Source organism: Sminthopsis crassicaudata, chromosome 2 (genome assembly GCF_048593235.1).
Source record: "Sminthopsis crassicaudata isolate SCR6 chromosome 2, ASM4859323v1, whole genome shotgun sequence".
NCBI classification, from domain to species: domain Eukaryota; kingdom Metazoa; phylum Chordata; class Mammalia; order Dasyuromorphia; family Dasyuridae; genus Sminthopsis; species Sminthopsis crassicaudata.
Window position 1 is genome coordinate 292,127,633 of NC_133618.1, and position 16,063 is coordinate 292,143,695.

Consider the following 16,063-nt stretch of genomic DNA (forward strand, 5'->3'; position numbering starts at 1 on the left):
AGACTGTCTAGAGGAGGGGGGGTGAGAAGGAAAGGAGAAAAAATTTGAAACACAAGGTTTTGCAAGGGTGAATGTTGGAAACTATCTTTGCATATATTTTGAAAATAAAAAATTATTATTAAAAAAACAAAATAAACAACCCCCCCCCGAATATCAATGGGCTCAGCAATCATATCTAACTTTGTGACCCAGGCACATAGTTATTTTAGATCCAGGTACTTAAAGTCCTCAAGCCTACTTAGATGCTCTTTTCATTAGGTGAAATCACTATTCTGGATTAAATAAACAAAAGGGACACACACTTATTCTTATTACATATTTTGATTATCAAGCTCCTATTAGATATTTTGATTCTGTTGTTTCAATTCCAATGATAATTCTTCTTGCTAGTAAATACAAAACCAAATCAAAACAAAAAAAGAAGTGGATAAAAATAATACTAAATAACAATGGTAATGATAGCTAATATTGATATGCACTTATTAATGTGCCAAGGACTGTTCTCAGTACTTTCTATTTATTATCTCATTGGAGTAAAATTCTGATTGTAGGTAATTTTGGTAGAAATAAAGGGAAAGACTGGTGAGAAAGTGGTGATGGAAGTGAGGAAATTTGGTAGCAGAGGTGTTGGAAACAGAAAGTATGTGGCTCCCTGGGTATATTAAGAAAAATTGAAATAGGCAGTAGTACTTCTGTAGACCCTGACAATTTAGTAGTGATAATTAATGGCCAGTTTGTTGGTCTCTAAGGCCTAAGTGGACCCCACCTCCAATGCCCCCACCACTTACTTATTGTGCTCAAGACAGCATCTAAGAGATTATCAACATATGCTTTGGCTATTAACTTATTGTTCAGTCAAGTGTTAGTTTAGCAGGTAAAATCATTAACTAGATCTCTTCTGGAACTCATTAACTGCTTATATCTTTTATTCTTCCGCTGTCCCTTATCTCCCACAGAGCATGAAAAATTTTCATGAATCTCACACTTTTGGCTCCATTGTAGCCCTTTCCTTTAGTTTTTCTCCTTCTCTTGATGTTTTCAGAAATAATTGAGCAATTTATGGTAAAGAGCAAGGAATAAGAAAAAGTAGAAGAAAAGGTTTGCTTTTTCCTGTAACCTTCCTGTTTTTGACAGTTTAATCCAGGACATATATAATTTTCGTTCTTCTTGTCTTTTTAAAAAAATGCATTTTTTAATTTCTGTACTTTGTTTTTTGCATCCTTGTATTCTCCATCGAGCTGTTATTTCAAAGGAGTGAGGAAAATCCTATAAGACCTGGTTCCTGGTTATTTATCACATATGCTGTGTCTTTTTCATCTGCTTGACTCTTTCTCCTCACTTGCAAACACAGATGCATCTCTTCTTTGGTGGCAGCTGGTGTGATAGACCAACGTTGCAGCTTCCCTGGAAAGATTACGATGTATTTACATTTTCTTGGCCAATGCTGCCTATGTTTCCATGAGGCTTTAAAAAAATTTGTATCTTATTTTTGTTGATGCTTTTTGTTTTTACATGGCACTCATTTCTCCAAGAGAACCATCCTTTGTAAGACAGATTAAAAAAGAAACCGGAGGAAAAAACAGTTCATTAAAACTAATACATCAATTCATGGTTCATATTTTATGTGATATTCAACCAATTCATATATTTTTCTTAAGCTTTTGTTGTGTGCCATGCAATGTGTCCACCTTTACAATTTTCTCAACTTTTGGGACTCATCCTGATTATTATAATTACTCAGGATTTAAGATTGGTTTGTTTTTTTTCCCCCCTATTCTTATCATTTACATTGCTGTAGTTGTGTATATTGTTTTCCTGGTTCTACTTATTTGACTTTGTATTAGTTCATTTAATTCTTTCATGTATTTCCATATCCTTAATATTATTTCTTACAGCTCAGTAATTTTCATATAACACAATTTGGTTAGCTGTTACCCAAACGACGAACACTTAGTTCTTTGGTGAGCGGATGGAAAGGAGTATGATGTATTATATGATGTGTATGGGATTTTTCTCTTCCATATGCATATATATATGTATAGACAAGTGTAGAGAATTAGATATGTGTGTATATATGTGTTTGTATATATATGAGAGAAAAAATAGACTCTTTGGATTAAAAATATGGATATTTTAGTAACTTGATTCCCACAATTCCATATTGCTTTTCATAGTGGTTGACTGAATTCAGATATCCATTTCATTTTTTTAGGGGGAAAGCGGTTTTTTGATGTTGTACTCCAATCCCATTCCCGGACTATTGTCCACAATATACAGTTTCACTAAGATTCCATACCAGAGACTTTTTAGAAAAGGGTTAATTTATCAGACATTCCTAAGGAAAAGTGTAACTCTTAGTTGGGCTAGAGCACTCAGCCAGATTTTGTATTTTAGGCTCTTGAATCTTAGGGAACTGATTTCTGTAAAGAATTACTGGGTGGGTATGAAATAGGTTTTCCCCCCACATTTCTCTTCCCCTTTTATCATTACTAAGGACTTTCCATTCCCTCCTCCCCCACTTTCCAAGCTGCTCTGATGGGTCAGGAAGACCCTCTAAAGTCCCTATTTTGTGTTTTATTTTCAGTTAGTTATGGTTGATTACCCATGGAGATTATGCTGTAAAACATTGTGTTGCCTTTGAATATTAGACAGAAAATACAGGGGTTTTCCCCCCCTCTCATTTTATATAGAATCGCTTCTCTTTGTAACCCTTTGTAAAGGGAACTTAGATCCTTCAAGAAGAAAAAGGCTAGGGGCCAGAGGACTGACCTTTAGGCCCCTATCCTAGGCACTCCCACCCTGCAGAGAAGAGTCAGTGGGAGCCCTGCAAACTTTAGGCAGTCTTTGGGGTCTTGCAATTAAGACCACAATGGTCTGTGGGTTAGACAAGAATAACAGGAAGTTTTTATCCATTCTTGTTTTAGGACTTGGAAAATATAGTTCTCTTGCTTGCCCAGCCCCCCCCCCCTTGTTTAAAGGAACACTAAGGGTTGGGGGGCATTGAAGTCAGGGTGTTACAGAACCAGTGGGCAGCTTGTCTGGTGAGAAACCCCACAACCTAAGGTGTGTTACACCTTTCTGAGACTGCCAGAGTTTGGTTGAGTCCTCTGCCTGGGGGGGAATGTGGAAGGGGGCTTTGGGATTGTGACTCAGCCAAATGTTGGCCTTGAGTTTTAAGGGCCTGTGCCAGTCCAGGACTTGGTGAAGGGGCTGATTGTGGAAGATTGTGTCTGATTTCTAATGGAGGGGGTGGAGTGGGGGAGAAAAAGAGAGAGAAAAAGGGGGGAAATCGGAGTCTGTGTCTGTGAGTGAATGAGTGAGGGAGAAGGGAAGGAGGGGGAGAGACAGACAGAGACAGAAAGACAGAGAATGAGAGACAGGGAGACAGAGAGATAGAATCAGAGAGAGAGAGACAGAGATACTCAGAGAGAAACAGAGAGATACACAGAGAGAGAAAGAGAGACACACAGAGACAGAGACAGAGAGAGAGAGAGAGAGAAAGAGACAGAGAGTCAGTCCTGGTGCTGAGAGGGAGAGCTGCTGCCTAACAATCGTTTTCTGTTTGGCCATCCGGGCCCTGGGCACTGGGCTCCTGCTCTAAGGAGCAGTCTCTACTCTGGATAGACGCTGTCCAAGCCTGTCAGAAATCTCCTCACGTTCCTCTCAGCCTTATAACTGGCTCCATCCATCACCAGGGTTTCCCAGAGGTCCGCACTGGTGAATGGCTTTTTGGAGAGAGTTTACATGATGATGGCACAGAGGGAAAGTGTTCGGTCTGATTGAAATTCAGCCTCCCTCTGCTTTGGCTGAATTAGGGGTTGGGGCATTGGAGGAGGGAGGGAGAGAGGAGAAGCAGAAGCGTCTGATTGTAGAGGGTCTGCCTCCTTTACAGTTCCGTGGCACTCTTGATGGCTTACCTATTACGAATACCTGGAACACATTCCGTCTGAAACGCTGCCAGTCTCTAGGCTCCTTCAAGGCCCTCCTTAGCCGCCAACTTCCCTGAATGAATGAGGACATGAATAAATGAGTGAAAGACAAAGTATCGCTATGGGCCGAGCACTGGGTTAACTGTGAGAGATGCCTACTCTGGGGGAATTAGCATTCTTCCTGGGGAAGGCAAGAAATAGAGGAGAGCCCAGTGATTGGGGGGGGTGGCTGCTGGGCAAGGCTGTGGGGGGCGAGGGGTACCCCAGTATATCAAAGCAGCACCGGGGTTTGGAGGATACCGCAGCGAGCGGATCATGAAGCTGGTGGTCCTCCATGTACTAGGACTCCCTGCCCCTCTGAAAATGGGGCCAGCCATTCTGCTGGGAGCGGCTTCTGCTGGGAAGTGTGGGGGTGGGTTGGAGGCTCCTGGTCCATAGGGCTTTAGGCTTGTCAGAGTGGAGGTGGGATTGGAGGTACTGAGGTATCAGCATCCAGCCAAGAAAAGAAAGGGGGAAAGAGGCTGGCCGGAAGATTGGGAGATGGCCCCAATACCTGGTAGATTCTAGCCTTGGGAAGCCTTTCCTGATACCCGTTAGGGGACCCTCAATCTTTGCAAATTATCTGTTATTTAGTTATTAATGTATACTGTATCCCCAAAGTGCATTGTAAGCGCTTTAAAAGAGTCACTGTTTTTAGTTTTTTTTTTAGTTTTTTTTTTTATTCCTAGTATAAACACAAAGAGATCTTTAATTCAAGATTGTCAAGTTGAAATGAATTTTATCCATTAAAAACTGATCAAAGTGCAGGTTAATCTGAGGATAGCATCAATTCATCAACCATTGGGTTTAAAGCAGAAGTCTGTAAATACCTCTTGGTGGTTTTTAAGCGAATAAGTCTAAATGTCCCTATTATTTCAAGATTGGTCAGCATAAATATTATACATTCAGATACCAAATGTACCTCCTAAAGGAAGAAAGAAATGATTCAGAATGTTCTAAATATGACTGGGAGCAGGGGTGGAGAAAACCTGTGCAATATCTCAGATTTATCTTCCTAACAATGATTTGCATTTACTGTAATGATAATCATTTTATATTTACATAGTGACATTAGGCTTTACCAAATGTTTACATACATTTTATCTTATTTAAGCCTCACAATACTTGTTTGGTAATTGGTATAAGTATCATTATTCCCATTTTACAGGTGAGGAAATTGAAATTTAAAAGAAGTCAAAGAATTATGGACTAGACAAACCCTAGTCTGAGAAATTGATATTCAGAGAAGTTAGTCATAGGGTCACAGGCGTCACAGTAAGTAGTGGAGTCAGAATTTGAATTCTGGGCCTTCTGACTCAGAATTCGGCAAAAGCGTCATAAAACTAATTAATGTCTAAAGCAGGTATTTCTGACTCCCAAGTCCAGCGCTCTTTCTAACATGCAATCTTGATAATATCCATGTCTCTTCTCCAAGATTTGGCTGCAGGATGACAATTTTTTTTTTGTCAGTACCATCTGCTAACTCTAGAAGGGATTGATCTGATTGTGAATCGGAGATATGACTCTGATATTGGAGGGAATATTCCCACTAGTGAAATCACAGATAATTGAAAGATTGAAATAATAGTTCATATTTTGGTAATTTTTAAAGGCTTCCATGTGTTTTCCTTTTCATTCATATAACAGATATTTATTAAGCACCAATTATGTTCCAAGTATTGGGAGAAATGTCATGTCATAAAGACAAAAATTGGAATAATACTTTTCCTCAAATAGCATACTTGGATGTCTCCTCAGAACAACATTGTCAGGTAGTTAGTGTAAGCCTTTATTCACTTATTAATAATAAAAATGTAAATTACTTTATGAAACTTGAAATGTAATAGAAATATTAAATCATAAAAAGATTAGAAATGTTAGAATATTGATATTCTGTAGAAATATTAGTTGTTATTATTCGTATTAATTTGCATAAGATCCTTGATTAAGAGCTAAAGGAAGTGTAGAGGTCATTTATTTTATTTTACCATTGAATAGCTGGGACCCAGAGAAAACATGGATCAGGGAATGCCAGATTTTTGGATTTTCTAAACAGATGGATGGAAAGATGTTGTCAATATTGTTTACCTAGATTTTAGAGAAAATATCTCATAGTATTTTTGCATAATAGAGATGGAGTAGACCATAATGCAGTCAAATGGGCTAAAAACTGTTTGAATAGTGGGACTCAGTTTCAACTCCAATTACAGCTAGATAGCTGCCCAGTGGTGTGCCTCACTTGTGTTTGGTGTTGTACTCTTTGTATGACTTTGAATGGTAAAGATGCCTTGCTCATCAAATTTGCAGATGCCAATGGTGTCCAGGATGGATAGATAACAGATTGCATGATGAGAGGTCAGGATCCAGAAAGATCTTAATAGACTAAAGCATTTGGGCTGAACCTAATACAACCTGAAATATTTAGGTTCAAAAAAGCCATGTTCACAAGAATGAGTCTGAAATGGTTAGAATTTCTGAAAAAGATCTCTGGGGGTTTAGTGGATAGCAAACTCAACATGATAACAGTAGTCAAAAAATCTAATACCATCTTGGGTTGCATTAAGAGAAGCATGATTTCTTTTTTTAATATTAGATTTTTCTTTTCAAAATACATGCAAAGATAGTGTTCAACATTCGCCCTTGCAAAATCTTGTGTTTCAAATTCTTCTTTTTCCTTTCCTTCTACCACCCCGGTCCCACATTCAGCAAGTAATTCAGTATAGATTAAACATGTACATTTCTTCTAAACATATTTCCCCATTTATCATGCTCAGATCAAAAAGGGAAAAATGAGAAAGAAAAAGCAATCAAACAATAACAAAAAAGGTGAAAATACTATGTTGTGATCCACATTCAGTTCCGATAGTCTTCTTTTCCTCTGTTACAAGTCTGTTGGAACTGGTTTGAATCATCTCACTGTTGAGGAGAACCACATCCATCAGAATTGATTATATTATAGTTTTGTTGTTGCCATGTACAACAATCTCCTGGTCCTGCTCATTTCGCTCAGTATCAGTTCATGTAAATCTCTCCAGGCCTTTCTGAAATCATCCTGCCGGTCATTTCCTACAGAACAATAACATTCCATCCTTATTCAAACATTCTCCAGTTGATGGGCAGCCACTCAGTTTCCAGTTTCTGGCCACTACAAAGAGGGCTGCCACAAACATTCTTGCACATGTGTGTCCCTTTCCCTTCTTTAAAATCTCTTTGGGATACAGACCTAGTAGAAACACTGTTAGATCAAAGGGTATGCACATTTTTATAACTTTTGGGGCATAATTTCAGATTGCTCTCCAGAATGGTTGGATCCGTTCACGGTTCCACCAACAATGCATCAGTGTCCCAGTTTTCCTATATCCCCTCCAACATTCCACATTATCTTTTCCTATCATCTTAGCCATTCTGAGAGGCATAAAGTGGTACCTCAGGGTTGTCCTAATTTGCATGTAAGAGGCATAGTTTCCAGGAATAAGTAGGCACACTCTGACTCTACCCTGGTTAACCACATCTGATTGTGCTCTATTCTGGGCTCTGCCGTTTTAAGGAAAGCACTGATAATCTAGAGAGCGCCCAAGAAGGGGAGCCAAGGATGATGAATAACGCTGAGGTCATGAGGTGTAGAATTAGTTGATTCAGGACACTTTCTATCAATCTCATGACGTTGGTGGGTGCATCTCACAGACCAGCATGCACCGGATGAGGACCTGGCCTTAGAGTCTGCAGTATTACTCTCTTCTTTTTCTTCTATGCTACAGTAGGATTGTGAGGATCAAATAAGATAACATGTATAAATTGAAGTTGTTACTATTTATTATGTAGTTAACTTGGGTATTTCCACTGCAGATTGTGTAGTCTGTGGTCTCTTTCTTCCTGCTAAGTGAAAGAGAAGTGTAAGAATGATTTGAGATTTATCTGATTCTTTAGGTTTTTCCATAGGGTGGCTGGCCCTTCATCCCCCATTTGTTGCTATATTCATCCCTCCATTTTTCCCTTTCTTCAGGGCTAAGACTGATTAACAGGCAATGTGATTATTGGTTTATCTAAAAATTTAGAATATCTGTATCACAATTTCTCTCCCTTAGCACATTTTGTTGTTAATCGAATTTTATAAATGGGACACACCTTTCTCTACACACTAAGGCTGCCTTGAAAGTTGTAATTTTTGAAAATTATTGAGTCCGGTCTTCACTAAATACTAGTGGAGTTTGACATTAAAAAGAATCCCAGGATGAACTTATTTTATATAGTAGCTCTCCTTCCATTTGGACAAACCTCTAATTATATAGAAAGACACCTTGAGAAGAGGCCACTGAATTTGGTCAAAGAATTTGGGTTTAAGTTTTTACTTAATATTTGTGTGACTTAGGGCAGTAATCCTGTAACCTTTCTGGGCCTGAATTTCCTTCTACATAAAGTGACAGGTTTAGATGATCTCTATCCAGTTGTAATCTTTCATTCCTCTATATTTTGTTCCTACATTAGATTTGTTTTAAATTTTTAAAAAAATTATTATTAAAGCTTTTTATTTTCAAAGCATATGCATGGATAATTTTTCTTTTTTTTAATTTATAATTTTCTTCACAGTATATATGCATGAGTAATTTTTTTATAATATTATCCCTTGTATTCATTTTTCCAAATTATCCCCTCCCTCCCTCCCTCCACTCCCTCCTCCCAATGGCAGGTAATCCCATACATTTTACATGTGTTACAATATAACCTAGATACAATATATGTGTGTAAATACCATTTTCTTGTTGCACATTAAGTATTAGCTTCCGAAGATATAAGTAACCTGGGTAGATAGATAGTAGTGCTAACAATTTACATTCGCTTCCCAGTGTTCCTTCTCTGGGTGTAGTTATTTCTGTCCATCATTGACCAACTGGAAGTGAGTTGGATCTTCTTTATGTTGAAGATAATGGATAATTTTTCAACATTGATCCTTGCATAGCCTTCTGTTCTAAATTTTCCCCTTCTTCCCCCCCACCCCCCCCAGATGGCAAGTAATCCAATATATGTTAAACATGTTAAAATATATGTTAGTTCCAAGTATATTAGATTTGCTTAAAGCTAGGGACACCTGTATAAGAAAAGGGGAAAAAATCTCATTGAAGAATCAATAAATATTTTGCATGGAAAATCTGCATGAACTGAACCTATGTTTTCTATTTCTTCTAGTCTTTAAATCCTGGACAGAAAAATGCTTGCATTTTCCTTTATAGTGAGTTTAGGTGCCTGCCTGCTTAAACTGTTAGAATTTCTCCAGCATCCAGAGAGTGGAAAGATTTATACAACACAACCTTGGAGATATGACTGATAGTCTTCTCAACAAGGGAGAAAGAAGGTAGAAAGAGAGAATTTGGAACTCAAAATTTTAAAAAACAAATGTAAAAATTTTTTTTTACATGTAATGGGAAAAATAAAAAATACTTAAAAGAAATGACTGATAGACAGTAAGTACCAGGACCTCCTTCCAAGGGTACTCATAATAAGGGTTCAGAATATATCCAATTTCCCCAAGCACAGTAGTCAAGATAGGGAATAGATTAGCTGTGATTTATATGCATTCTAGAGAAGTCGGTGCTCTTTGAACTTAACAATTTGCAATGTTTCTCATTTGGGACTTGCCCCACATGACCCATTTTAGGTGGTCTTCCATCCTGGACTGCTTCGTTTGTACATGAAAGAAAATCTCTCTAAACTTTGCTTTCTGTCCCCCCCCCCCTTCTTTTTTTCCAGGAAGTCCTCCAGCAGCTGATTGTAATGAACTTACCCAATGTTTTGATGATTGGCAAAGACCCCCTGTCTGGTAAGTATGCTCTTTCATCTCCCAGTGCTGTCAGTTCCACAGGCAAAGGGCTGCTGGGTTGGATCCAATACATGTGGATTTCCATGGTCTCCAAATTTAAAGTGATAGGTTTATTATTAGAGACATTAGGACAAGAGCACATTTCCTCGTATAAGGATAAATCACTTTCTGCTCTCCATCAAGCTGTTTGGGGCGGGAGACAAGGTATCCTTCAGCTCTGAGATCCTCTGATCCCCAGAACTGAACTGAACACTTGGCTTGCATGTTGTCTTGTCTTTACTCAAGGAAGGGCTTGTCTGTGTCTTCCATTCATTCTCCCAAATAAAATGTGTGGGCAGATTAATCAATAGTGGAATGGATGCATCAAGCACCTATCCTATGCAGTAGTATCCGACATTAAGCAGCAGTCCTTCCATAAAAGTAATATAAACGGAACAGGATTCTGTTGCCTGGAGTTCAACACAGTAGGACCTTGCTAAAAAAGCTGTGGATGGAGTGATGGATAAGCAGGGCTAAGACCTTTGTCTTCTGAAACCCATTTGTTCCTGTTGTCATTGCACTTTATAGGTGGGTGGTGGACATAAGCTAGCAGTTCCAGAGAGATCGGGTTACCACACTGTAACCCTTTCCTTTCTCCCTTGAATCTTCATTTTCTCATCTTTTAACTGGGCTGGTATATCACATTTATTATCTACTTCCTTAGCTGTGAAGTCAGCATGCATTTGGTCCCCCAGGAAGGGAAGATAGCCAGCATTCATTGAGCCCCTACTCTGTGCTGGGGACTGTGCTAAATGTTATAGATATTTTTGAGCCTCACAGCTCTGGAAGGGAAGTGCAGTTTTTATCCCCATTACACAGTTGAGGAAACAGAGAGGTTAAGTGGCTTGCCAAGGATCACATAGCTAGCATCTGAAGTGGGGTTTAAGCTCCAGTCTTTCTGATTCCACCATGCTGTGCCCCAAGGTGTGCTGGATTCTGACCCCCTCCTTGTAGTTAGTCCTAGGTAATTAGTCTCATTGCCTTATGGTGAGGCAAATGGGAGTATACATGTAAGACACTTTGCAGACTTTAAAATTACTTACCTAAATGTCTGCTCTTGTAATTGTTATTCGTGTGTTCTGAGCAACAAGTGGGAAAGTAGGAAAATCAGCCAAGTCCAGGTCAATTGGAAATGAGGAAATACAAAATAGTCAGTTGAAAATGTATTTAAGTAGTTTCCATTTACCAAGACACTAACCCCTCCCCTAAAACTCCCAAATCCCTGCCCTTAAAGAGCTTAACTCCGTGAGGAGGAGCAGGGTTTCAGTGGCCATATAGCATGCAAGGATGCCAATAATACAGATAACTGAGAAAGGAAAAACTAACTGAAGTGATCAGGGAGTGCTTCCAAGAGGAAAAGCTGGACTTGAGAAAAGCTAGGAATTCAAATGAGGCAGTATTTGTAAGTGCTTAGCATAATGCCTGGCATATAGAAGTGTTGTATTCTCTTCCCTTCCCTTATTCAAAGCATTGATTACCTCTTTGGACCCCTAGGGATACGTGGTCCAGCAGAGCTGCTGCTGCCATGTTGTAGTCTCTGATGGCACAGAGACAGAGAGGTTTAGCAAGCAGAAATACATTCTCCCTCTCCCCACCTGCTGCACCTGACTTCCATCTCTGTTTAATTTGGGAAAAATCTGAATGCTACCCTCTGGAGCTGTGTCTTCATTTTTTGTCTTTGAATCTCCAGTGCCCAGCCCAGTATCTGACAAATATGTTGTAGGTGATGAAAGCAATGTTTTGAATTAATTAATTGACAAGGAAACAACATACACCTATGGATGACAGAGGAAGAAAATAAACTATTTTACTTTAAAATATTCACCATGGGATAATATATATATATATATATATATATATATATATATATATATATAAATAATGAAATTAAGGCGTGGGAGGAATGCACTGGGAGAAGGGAAAGCGAGAAGTAGAATGGTGCAAATTATCTGCCATTAAAAAAAGAGACAAGAAAAAGATTTTACACTGGAGAGGAAGAGGGGAGGAGAGGGTAAGAAAGTGAATTGACTCAAATAGGAAATAACGTAATTACTCAATAAAGGTATAGAAATCTGTCTTAGGAAAATAGGAGGGAAATGGGATTTGGGAAGGGGGCACATTGGGAAAGGGATTGGTCAATAGTAAAACACTCTTGAGAAGGAATAGGGTGAAAGGAAAGAAAATAAATGGGGGGGGAATACAATTAGCAATAGTAATTGTAAAAAAAATTGAAGCAATTTTCTCTGAAGGAATATTATTGTTCTCTGGAAAATAATAAGCAGGATGTTCTCAGGAAAAAAACCCAGAAATTCCTCCCATGAACAAAGTGAAATATACTGTATACCAAGTAACAACAATGTTCTGGATGACCAGCTGTAAATGCCTTTTTTATTCTCAGTAGTAGTCATCAGTGAAGGATTTAGGATGAAAAATTCTATCCATTTCTAGAGGACGAACTGATTATGTCTGAATACAGATTGAAGTTCTCTCTCTCTCTCTAACTTAATTTTTCTTAAGGGTTTTTATTTTCATTAGAGCTGAAGAGATCTGTGTTTTCTTTCCAACTTGATTTTTATGAAAATGTTTTGTATAATCTCACATGTGGTTTCTTAATTGTGGATGGGGATAAGGGATAGGACCTAGAAATCAGAACCTCTTGAACATAACTGGGAAAATAGTAAATTAAATAAACAAATGAAATATTCACTCTGGGTTGAAATCCTACCTTTTCAGTTTTAAAATGCTTTAGGACATCCTGCCTGATAATGTAATGCTGGAGAAACTGAGGCAAGATAGAGATTAGAGATTTTTTAATATTTTATTTGAAAGGGAGAGATTATGCTGGGACCAGATGGATCCAAGTTTTGATCCCAGGGCTGAATGAGACTATTGTCTCCAAGAATCCAACAGCTAATGTGTATTTCCCATGATGTGTGTGTGTGTGTGTGTGTGTGTGTGTATAAAAATATGTGGCTAAATATGTGGCTCCAAGCCACCAGGGTAGACTGAAGCAGGGAGTGCTTCTAAGAGGAAAAGCTGGAGTGGAATGGACTATAAATCTGGTTCTGACAGGGTGGGGGGTGAGGACCATAAATTCTTTTTATTTATTTATTTATTTTTAATTTTATATTTATAATTTTTTTCATAGTATATATGCATGAGTAATTTTTAAAAGAACATTATCCCTTGTATTCATTTTTCCAAATTTTCCCCTCCCTCCCTCTACTCCCTCCCCTAGATGACAGGCAATCCCATACATTTTAGATGTGTTACAGTATAACCTAGATACAATATATGTGTGTAAATACCATTTTCTTGTTGAACATTAAGTATTAGATTCCGAAGGTAGATAGACAGTAGTGCCAAAAATTTACATTCACTTCCCAGTGTTCCTTCTCTGGGTGTAGTTGTTTCTGGAGGACCATAAATTCTTGATGACTTGGGAGGAATTAGGAGTCAGGAAGTATGAATCCCCCCTTATCTTGCACATTTACAATTTATAACCTTAGAATAACTAGCCCTAAGTTATCTCAGTCCTAATGACTAGGAGTGGGGTTGGCAACCAGGGGGATTGAGGCAGGATAATTCAAGGAAACTGAGGCAGGACAATTTAGGGAAACTGAGTCAGAACAATAAGGGAAACTGAGTCAGGACAATAAAAGGAAACTGTGGCACAACAATAGATCTTGATATCTGAAGATGGAAGGATCTTAGAGATTTTTTTAATCTACTATCCCATTCATTTTATTTTTTCTTAAATTCAGTTTTATTTTCTTTTCAGTTGTAAATTATACTTCAAGAAGAACAAAGCACAGTATAAATATGTATAGTTATGCAAAACAAATTTCCACATTAGTTGAGTAAGAAAGAAAGGAAGGAAGAGAAAGAAGAAAAGAAAATATGCTTTGATCTGCACTGTCTCTTTTCTGTTTAGAGGTTCATCATGAATAATTTGGAATTGTAATTGGTCATTGCAACCTCCTCATTTTAAAGAGGACTCCCATAGAGTTGAAGAAAGTTGGCTAAAGCCACAAAGTTATTAAGAAACCCGGGATTTGGACTAAATCCAGCTTTCTTTCTGTTCTACCCCGGCTCTGTCCCAGTCCTTTGGGTTAAGTCAGCGTTAGGGATCCACTTTTATTTATTTCTGTTCTGTACCTGGCCGACCAGCAGTCAGTTTTTAGCATATTCAGAGAAACAGATTTACTTAGGCTCAGACCCAGCTGGAGCGTAAACACGGTGTAGCGGGAAACCCCATTTGAGTCACTGGGGACATTGGCCTTTTCAGTTCCTAGTAGTAAACACCTCTAGTAAATGCTCCTCGTTAAAATCCTTGAGAAGTGAGATCCTTTTTCACCAATCGGCTTTTCTGACTTTGCTTCCCTATTTTGTTTCACAGCTCTCCTGAGGAGAGACTTTGAAATATGAAATGCAGATTTTCTCCTCTTAAATTCCGCCCTTACTGAATGTGGATCACAGCATAGTATATTCACCTTTTTTGTTGTGGTGGTGGTTTGCTTCCTTTTTTTTTTTTTTTTTTTTTTTTTTTTTCTTTCTCATTTCCCCCCCTTTTTGATCTGATTTTTTTTTTGTGCATCTTGATAAATATGGAAATATGTATAGAAGAATTGTACACCTTTAACCTATACAGGGTTACTTGCTGTGTAAGAGGGGGGTGAGGGGAAGGGATGGAAAAAATTTGGAACACAAGCTTTTGCAAGGGTGAATGTTGAAAACTATTTTGAAAATAAAAAGTTATTATTAAATTCTGCCCTTCTGATTTTCCCTTTCTCGTGTTAGACTTCATTAAGAGAGAGCGGGACTTGAATGAAGGAGGCCCTGCTGACCTGCAGGTCACTCCCCATTGGAGTTTGGGGCTCAGTATTTTAAGTAAGACATTGACAAACATGAGACTGGACTCAGAGGGTCCTGGTGAAGACTGCTGAAAGAACTTGAGACCAGACTATACAAAGATCAGCTGAAGAATTAAGAATTTCTCACCATGAGAAGACTTGGGCAGGGACAAGGGACTATTATCACTATCTGCCTGTATTTTAAAGAGGGCCTAGATTTGGAGTTCAGGAGGTCAGAAGGAAGAACAACACACAGAGCTTGTAGAGTCAGAGCTTGTCTCTTTGTAAGGGAATGCTTCAGTTATTGTCTTTGGGAATTGGATTGGACCGGCTCAGGAGGCACTGGAGTGATGACTGCTCAGGAGTATTTTAGCGGAGTTTATGTTCAAGTACAGGTTAATAATAATGAATAATAATAGTGGTTGTCTAGTCATTTTCATTTGTTTCTAATTCTTTGTGGACCCATTTGGGATTTTCTTGGCAAAGATATTGTTCCTTTTCTAGTGCATTTTACAGATCAAAAAACCAAGACAAATAGGGGAGACTTGCACAGAGCTAATAAGGATCTGGGGCCAGATTCAAGTACCTTTGTCTAATTTAGGCTGCAGGTTATCCCTCTCAAAATTCATCGGTGCCCACTTAGACTATGGCATATCCCCTATGAGAAGAGATGATGTTTATTTTCCATTGCAGTTGTGATCTTGGCTAAGATGAAAATGCATCATGGGAGGTCCTTTTGCCATTTTCCTCTACCTGCTCCCTGCTCCCAATTGGAAAGGACTTTTACAATTTCGTTTTCTGATTCCATTCTTTTTTTATAAGTTACCAGATAAATACACCTTAGACTGAATTCCCTATGCTTTTTTTTTTGTCCTCAATTTTCTTCTCTGTAAATTTAGGGGATTGGACAAAAGGAAGGTTTCTAAGCTTTTTCTGTGGGGATCTCTTTAGCAGTCTGGTGAAGTCCCTTTTCAGAATCATGTTTTAAATACATGAAATGAAATACAGAGTATAAGTTCCAAAGGAAACCAATTATATTGACATATAGTTGTCAATTTTTTTATTTTATAGATGCTAGGCTAAAAACTCCAGGACTAAAATTTTTTGAGATACATTCTGACTTATGTCCTGTAAGTTGGGCATAGTACATTTACTTAAAAATTCCCATCTCATTCAGCCATGACGGCAGTGTATCTGTGAGTCCTGTTATTAGGGGAGGCTGAGACTGGTAGGTTGCTGGAGTTTGGGAATTCTAAACTGTATTAGAGTTAAAGCTGATCAAGGTGGCAGAGATTAGGGTGACTGGTGGTTCCTGAACCATGTCTCCCCCAAAAATCATTTGACACAATTGGAAATATATAAGACTGGATGGAGAGATGTTATTTAAA

The 16,063-nt window shown here is 38.4% G+C and overlaps 1 protein-coding gene across 1 annotated transcript in view; it reads left to right on the forward strand.

Annotated features, from left to right (window-relative positions):
• The window catches only part of CCDC88C (coiled-coil domain containing 88C), a 221,760-nt gene that overhangs the window by 87,627 nt on the left and 118,070 nt on the right, over positions 1–16,063 (forward strand). The window contains exon 4 of the mRNA XM_074289718.1: positions 9,714–9,783. Coding sequence (XP_074145819.1) covers positions 9,714–9,783 — 70 coding nt within the window. The remainder of the gene's footprint in view (positions 1–9,713; positions 9,784–16,063) is intronic.